This window comes from Papaver somniferum, unplaced genomic scaffold (genome assembly GCF_003573695.1).
Source record: "Papaver somniferum cultivar HN1 unplaced genomic scaffold, ASM357369v1 unplaced-scaffold_85, whole genome shotgun sequence".
NCBI classification, from domain to species: Eukaryota; Viridiplantae; Streptophyta; class Magnoliopsida; order Ranunculales; family Papaveraceae; genus Papaver; species Papaver somniferum.
The window spans coordinates 425,699-434,415 of NW_020651526.1; the positions used below are offsets into that span (position 1 = coordinate 425,699).

At 37.3% G+C, this 8,717-nt stretch overlaps 1 protein-coding gene across 1 annotated transcript; it reads right to left on the bottom strand.

Annotated features, from left to right (window-relative positions):
• Positions 1 to 3,649: 3,649 nt before the first annotated feature.
• On the bottom strand, positions 3,650 to 4,036 carry LOC113346004 (uncharacterized mitochondrial protein AtMg00810-like). The gene has a single exon (XM_026589624.1). The coding sequence runs from the start codon at positions 4,034 to 4,036 to the stop codon at positions 3,650 to 3,652; it is 387 nt and encodes a 128-aa protein (XP_026445409.1).
• Between the last annotated feature and the right edge of the window lie 4,681 nt (positions 4,037 to 8,717).

Consider the following 8,717-nt stretch of genomic DNA (forward strand, 5'->3'; position numbering starts at 1 on the left):
CATTGTTTACGTGTATGTATGGATTGCAGGGAGTGATGGAGTCGATATTGATACCACAAAAGTGGTTAAGCAGATGAGGATGGTGTTGTCGAGTGAGCTTCAGGTAAACATGACTCATAAATTTGATTGTGATTTTCACATTTCTAGGTATCCATATATGTTGGCATATGGATGTATCTGAAACCTGTAACTAGCAGGATATGTAACTGCTAGTTACGCATCCTAGGATATAAAGTTTATGTTCTATATTTGCAGGTTCTTATGAAAAGGTATATCATGCATATTGGAATGACTAGATAACATTGGTTGGAAGTTGTTTTATGGCCATCTTGTTCTCATTAAAGGGCCATCATTCAGTTTGGATGATGATCTAGCAGTAACTAGCAGGATCTGGGATATAAAGTTTATGTTCTATATATTGAAGGTTCTTATGAAAAGGGATATTATAAGAAACTAAGTGGATGTGTAACTTCTAGTTACACAAGCTACATAGATAGGATAATTGTTGCTTACCTTCTAGGTACACAAACTAAGTGGATGTGTAACTTCTAGTTAGACAAGCTAAATAGATGTGTAATTTCTAGTTACACATGCTAATTAGATGTGTGATTTCGAGCTACACATGCTAATTAGATGTGTAACTTTTACTTACACATATTGATTTTGGGTACACATACTAATATGAATGTGTAACTCCTAATTTACACATGTTATATGCATGTGTAACTCTGAGTTACACAATTCAGATGCATGTGTAACTGCTAGCTACACTAGTCACATGCTTGTGAAACTGAATATACATTGTTGTATGTATTGTTCATTTTAATATTATAAATACTGATTGCTTGTTATTATATTTCAGGTTTCAGATAATTTCATAAAAGCTAATTGCTTAAACGTGGTAATGGTCTCGCAGGAACTATAGTTGACGATGAATACACAAGTCAGATGCATGTGTAACTCTCAATTACACTAGATAGACATATATGTAACTCTCAATTACACTACAGATGCGTGTGTAACTTCTAGTTACATATGTTAAGAAATTATTGTAAATGAATATTAAAGTAATAATTATATTTTTTTGTGTTTTCTTTTTGATGTATATTTTTTGCATATATATACAAGTGTAACTTTGCATTACACATGCCATATGCATGTGTAACTTCTGTTTACACATTCGCACTGTACTTTAATAATTTCTGACCTAGATTTAATAATTTTGGGCGTAGATTTAAATTTTATTTAATTATGGGCTTGACAATATGCATAAGGTATCATGGTCTTTTAATAACTTGGGACCTAGATTTAAATTTTTTTAATTAAGGGCCTCATATTATGGGTTAACCATGGGTGGGGCCTGAGCATAATTTTCCCTTTTGTAAATGCCTCTTTAGTGGGCTAGTAAAACGGGTGGGTTGTGGTACCCATGAACTAAGGTCGAAACTTGCCTATATCCAAATTTAAAAAGAGTTCTTTTTTCTTTTTCTTTTTTTAGAAAAAAATAGAGAGAGTTAAATAACCTTGTTTGTAGTTTTGATGATTTCCACTATGTTGCTATCCCAGTTCTCCATCTCCATATATTTTATCGCCAGTGCACGAAAGGTTTGGCGCTGGTTGCCTCTAAGGGCACTATAAAGAGCCTCCTCCATGAAAATAATTTTTTCACCACTAGTAAATGGTGAGAATGAGAGAGCATCGAGTAATAATTGAACAATTTCCATGTTACCTTTGATGGCTGCATAATAAAGAGGAGTCTTGAGATATTTATCATAACGAAAGCATGGACTCGCCCACTTTTTGATGGTGCTGATAGATATTGATTCCTTTACAATCTGGACATATCCATATTCTGAAGCCAGGTGAACCAGGTTCGTTTGGTCTTCATCCAACTTTGTCTCAAATTCAGGGCATCTTCCTACGATCTCTTTTCTTATAGCTTGCCGGCTACCAGAATTAATTTCTTGTCTCCACATTAGTATATCCCGGGTAAGTTCACCCAGGTTATTAGCGAGATTCATTTTGTTGCTAGAATTTAGTAAAGAAATTCAGAGAGCTTGCTCAGTCTCGTTATTGAAAATTTGGTAAAATATTGTGATTCCAAAGAAAACGCAATTTTTGAAGATGTTTTGAATTCAGAAAAGAATTTGAAGTTGTAATATGATTTCAAAGATGAAAATCACACACATCTATCAGAACTTTCTGAATGTCACAGGCGATAAAAGTAGATGGATACCCAGATTTCACCAACTGTAGATTTTTCATTGATGCAGCGGAAGAAAAAGAATCGAGATCTTGCTTCCCTAGTCTTTTTCTAATTTAACTTCGAAAGTCATCGTCTATGAAGTTTCCAAGAAACAGCCTTCACAAGGAAAGGACCACAGCAAGTAATACAATATTTTATTACAAATTATTTTTGTATTATTATTAGATAAAGAGTATTACATTAACTAGATGGAAGCCTAACAAGCTAAACTCTAATAGCGTATTATTATATTAATTGAACGGGTTGTCATGCTAGCCTATCAACGAGCCTCATTGGTAACCTAGCCAAAAAAGCCGAAACGGATGAGGCTGAGACTATGTCAACAAGGGAGACAAAATAAATCTACCTTCCAATAATAAAATATTTACAATAATAAAATATTTTATAACGATATAATAATATATCCAACTACTATAGTTCTTTTGAGATGACATATACAACTAACGGGTCCTGGACATTTCCTATCGAGAAAAAGTCGTATCCTTGAGAAATATTAGCACTATGTCCAACTCAAAACCAAATGTCCATGAATCGAATCATAATACAAAGGAAGTGAGCAATTTGGGAGTAAGATGGGACAAAGACTTTTTTTAATCTCCACTAAGAACGGTTTGTACTAATATGTGAGAAGAGCAGATGACATTTGATAATCTTCTTTTGTTGTGATTTCATTTCAAATTCAGTTTTCAATCTTACAGATAATGACTCTCATCTGAGTATTTAAACACCTGAAACTTAAAACTCACTCAGCCGGTGACTAACGTTTTTATTAACAGTCACCTGACAATTACCACACGTACAAGACACATGATTTTGTAGTCTTCACACATACAATTCACACAGATATATATCTGGTTCCTAACACCCCCCGTAAGTGCAGGGTCTATGCAGAAGCAGTGACACTGAGCTTGAATCTAAGTACATAGAAACGAGAACTAGATAAACCCTTAGTGAAAATGTTTTTTTGTCTGATCCTGAGTAGAAAGAAATCGAACATCCATAGCCTTTGCGACAACTAATTCTCTGACATAATGAAAAGCAATTTCTATATGCTTCATCCTGTGATGGAAAATTGAGTTTGCTGTTAAATAGGTTTTTCCCATGTTGTCACACCACAAAACTTATATTTTAGGTAAATTGAAATGCAGTTCATGAAGTAAGGATTGCACCGAAAGCAGTTCTGAGGTAACATCTGCAAAGGCACGATACTCTGCTTCAGTGCTAGATCTTGAGACAGTTTTCTGTTTCCTCGAACATCACGAGATGAGATTGGGACCAAGATAAAGTGTCATGCCACTTGTATATCTTCTATCAGTCATATCACCAGCCAATCAGCATTAATTTGAGTAAGCTTGTAGCTGAAGGGATATTGATCTTTTAAACTTAAAACCATAATAAACAGTGTCTTTCAAATACCTTAATATCCTCTTGACAACTGACCAATATGAATTGTTGACATGCTTTATTTACAACATAAGAAATGTCAGGTCTAGTGATTGTTGCATATTGGAGTGCACCAACTGTGCTTTTATAGAGAACTGGATCTTCAAAAGGACTAGAGTTAACCACCGAAGTTGAGGAAGCTATAGGTGTAGCACAGCTAGCAGCACCATCCATTTTAGTTTTAACTAACATATTAGAGACATAATATTTTTGAGATAATAGCATACCTGCAGAGTTCTGGATAGCATGAGCTCCCAAGAAAAAATGCAAGAGACCCAAATCCTTAATAGCAAATTGCCTGCCTAAAGCAGCAATCAAATGGTCCATGTCAGAAGAAGATCTCACTGTCACCAAAATGTCATCCACGTAGATTAATATGTAAACTGCAGATATAGATGTCACTCTATAGAAGAAGGAAGAATCAGTTTTTGAAGAAGAAAAGCCATTTTTGACCAGAAACTGTCTTAATCTATCAACCCAAGCCCTTGGGGATTATTTCAAACCATATAAAGACCTCTGAAGCTTGCACACATGATTTGGAAGTAATTTATCAGTATAACCTAGTGGCTGAATCATAAAAACATCCCCCGACAAGTGTCCATGTAAGAATGCATTCTTGACATCCAGTTGTCTAATCAGCCAGTTCTTGTATAGAAAAATAAAAGGAATAATCCTCACATTTGTTGGCTTGACTACATGGATAAATATATCTTGATAGTCAATCTCTTCTGTAGTTGTAGGAAATCCTATAACCTACACCCTTATGATTTTATCAAGAACAAACTAAGACATGATAAGAAATCTGTAAAAATGTTTTTATTAAATTATGGAGCAAAACACAAATGACTAATGAGAAAACCCTAACTTGGAGAACACAATAACTTTCTCTCTCCAAAGTTTTTCACCACAACTCTCGGAAAAACAGATTTCTCCAACTACAATGGATTATTACCCCTTTTATAGGGGTTACATAGTGGATTACAGCTAATTAATCCTATATTTTCGGAATGTGGAGTGCGATACAGCCGCCCTTACTAATGATTATTGCATCAATACTGTTCCGGTCTTCACATGTTTCGTGTGACTTAGTGACGCCATCGCATTCGTCCGCAGAGATAAGCTGAGCGCGTCATATTCGCCCGCTATTAGAATGATCTTCATCGCGCTCCAATTGGTTGTGTGATATTCTGCTCCCACATTTTTCCTTCTCATATTTTTATTTCAAGATAAAGGGCGATAAGAGAAACTTTATTATTCCGCGTCATTCTAACTCTTCATATTCCTCAGATCCACCGACATTTCTCCGGATTTTTCGTACAGTTTTCTACACGTGTTGACTCAATTACTCCTCGATTTGTCACGTCTCTGACTTCCCCCTTTTTTACCGGTAATCATCTCTTCCTATTGGTCTTGCAATTAATGGCGCATGCGAGGCAGGTTGTCTTGGGAAGGGGAATGGTATCCTATATACACCTCTTCACTCTTTCATTATTTTTTTTACGTTCCCTTCTTTTATCTTTCTTCCTATACATTTTTCTGCTGCTGCTGTCATTCATCTTCATTTGTATCTTCATCTCCCTTTCCTATTCATTTCTCTTTTTATTCTCCTCCATTCTTTTGTCAAGTTTTCTGTTTTCCCATACCAAGAATGGCCCTTGGAGGAGGAAAGAAGCAACTCGAGGAAATCGAGAGATTTAAAGTTGAATTTGAGTCGAAATGGATCACTTTGACTATTCCTTCTGGTTCATATGATAGTACCATTCTTGATCATGAATGGTTCGCGCCGAGCAATGGAATGATGTCAGAGTCATTATTTCGCTTGGGCAGCTCTCTGCTGGTCTCCCTATTCCTCTTTTTAACCCGGAGATTCCCTTTTTCTACGAAATTTTGTCACACGTCAAACTCTCGCGTGGAATATTCCAGTTGAGCGGAGATACCATTATAATAATGGTAGAATAATATCGACGCACTGCTGGTTTGGAGTCTTCCAACCCAAATTACGTGTCTACTCCTCCTGACAGAGAGGAGTACAAAGTAGAGAACTTCTTTAAGCATTATATTGTCGCCCTTGTCGCCGAGGAACACTATCGCTGGGGCATTCGCTTGAGACGTGCGGATTGTATCGCGGAAGGAGAAAAAATTATGCGGGATGTTGATTTTCAGAATAATCTTAACGACTCCGCACGCTAGTCTAAGGACACTCAATGGATGAGGTATCCTCTCATAATGGAGGGCCCTGCATTGCTGGTAGGGATGCTGAGGGATCCGATGGTGTCCTCCCTGCTAGATTTGTTAACTACCAACCTCGGGTTCTTAACTGACGTGAGGAGAAGAAGAGTTATTTTTCTAAATTTCTTTTTATATTCGCCTTGGTGTTTATTTTTTTGCTTTCCTATTGTGGTCCCTTACTTTAGGCTAAGAAGAAGAATAAACTGCGGAGGGCGAAGTCGTCATGCTCCAAGGAGGTAAGAAATGACTTCCATTTGTTTTTAACAATATTGTTGTTTCTGTTTTTTACCTATCTTGGTGTGCGTAGGTTGAGCATGAAGATGTTGCCTCTGGTTCTACTGATGTATCTCCCCCTCCTAGAAGAAAGTCAAAAAGGAAGCAGATGGTGATGCCTCCCAACCCCGTGCTTGAGAATGTTGCAAAAAAGAGGATAAGGTCTCATGTTGACGCTCTCGATGCTTTCCCTGATGGGGGTGCTTTACCCTCTCTTGATGGTCGCGCATTCGAGTCCCCCATGAAACTGTTCTGTAGGGTCTTCAGTGAGTCCCTATATTCAGTTGATAACCCCGCACTTAGTCGAATATTGGATGCGGTGGTTAAGATTTTCCATGCCCCTTCTTTAAGCCATGAGTCTCTTGGGGGCATTTCCTCTGTTGTGGTTCCAGATTTTCCAGCCGCTCTCGACTCTCTGGTGAGTCTTCCTGCCTACTGATTTATGTTATCCTTTCGTACTGGTTACTTATGTTTATTACTTATCTTATGTTGCTGCAGAATTCTCGGGTGTCTCAGGTTGTTATCCATGTCTTGCGCGAGAAATTACGCGTCTCTGAGGCCAGAAGACAGAAAGTTGAAGTCGAGCTTTCCGTTTATGCTAAAGAAGTGGTGGAGCTACGCGAAAGGAATACTCAGCTTATTAGTAAGTGCTAGAATTTCCCTTTGAATTGGGTGTCATCGCGTTACTTTCGCACTTCTTTGATTATATGTATTTCCAGAAATTTACCATATAACTGATCTAGCTGTTGAAGATTTTGTTCTTTTAGAGCATCTTAATGCCGCCTTGAACGATCCTTCTATTGAAGACTAAGAAACTTTTGACATGGATCAACTCCAATCAAAGTATGAAACATTTAAGGTCGAGCTTAGATCCGCGTTAACTGCCAATAATAATCTCAAGATCCGCCTTCGTGAAACCAAAGAAGAAATCAAGGATTTTAAGGCGAAGAGGAGTACTTTAATAACTGAAAAAGACCAAGCCATTCTTAAGGGCGCTCATGTCTTAAATGAATTTTAAGACGCACTTCTCTCCACCCAGGAAGAGAGGGATCGATTCATGAGCGAAAATAATGCCTTGGTTTCTTGAGAAAATATGATCCGCTCTCATTTACTTATACAGAGTAACGAAGAATTCGAATGAGATTAAGAGTTATTGATAATGCTAGGACAAATTTGGTTGTGCATGATAGTTTAGAAATATATCATGCTGACATGGTTAAGCCTATCCTTTCTGAAAAAGAAGGTTGTTTTGACCGGCCCGTTCTATATATGAATGCCGCTCTTTTGATATTTTTCATACGAGATACTGACCCTTTTATCTCCTCCTTTCTGCAGGTGCTGAGAAGGATCATCTCCAACAAATTGATGATCTGACGAAGGAGTTGGGGTCCCTGAAGTTGAGACTTTCTGTTAGGGACTCCAAGTACCATAGACTTAAGGAGAAGCTGATGGTTTCCGTTTCAAATACTTGGAAGAAGGCGCTTCGCCAACTGAACGAGCGCGTTAACGCGATTCGCACCAAACATAATCTTCCTCTTTTGACATTCAACTTCCCTGCTATTCCTCCCGATGAAGAAGAAATATACATTTCTAGCAGCGAGGAAGAAGGTGAAGAGGAGGAATAGAGCGATCATAAAATTGAGGAAGAATCAGGAAACCGCTCTCTTGGGCCTATTGAGAATGAAGGGGGCGCAGGTTCACTAATACAGAGGATGAGCATAATCGCGCGCGTTTATGACTTTTTTTATTCCTATTCTTCACCTGTAAATGTTTTGTCTTTTCTTCTTATTCTATCTGTGTACAATCAATCTCATGGTATAGTTTTGGCCTTTCATATCTATAAATATATTTTCTTATTTGCTTCTTGTGATACTCAAGTCTTTTTCCTGCACTTCATTGTTAGTAATAAACATTTACTTTATTTTTTACGTTATAAAAATAAGTCCATATAGTCCGAGTGAGTAAAGGCAAATAACATTGCCCTTCTAAGTTTGTAGTCCATACTTGCTCATGTTTTTCGCCTTTAGGAACTTAAATTAAGCGGTTGTATAATTGCACACACTAAGGCATTTATATTTACCAGAAGAAATTATCCCGTTTTATAGTTCTGGTTAGTTACGTACTTTGTTGTTTGCTCTGCCTCGGTTACATGGCTTGCTTCTTGTTGATTTCGCATTTGGTAGTTCGGGCCTTTCCTTTGTTCTTAATATTTTCGCCTTTATTCTTTGACTTTTCTATCATTTGTTGTTTTGCTCCTCGCCCTGTAATCTGCAAATACTGGTCTCATAGGTTTACATGTGTTTCTTTTTAAGGTCTAATTACGCCTTCCTAAGTAGAGGTCTTATTTATCCTTACTATGTTGATAGGTTTTATTCTTGTTCCAGAGTATTGTTTTTGGTCAGGTGACGAAATCTCAGGAGGCCATTACTCTTTCAAGTAGTAGCCCATTGATCTCGCCTTATCATCTTTTGTATTATTGCCTAGGCAGGATATTTTTGCATGACAA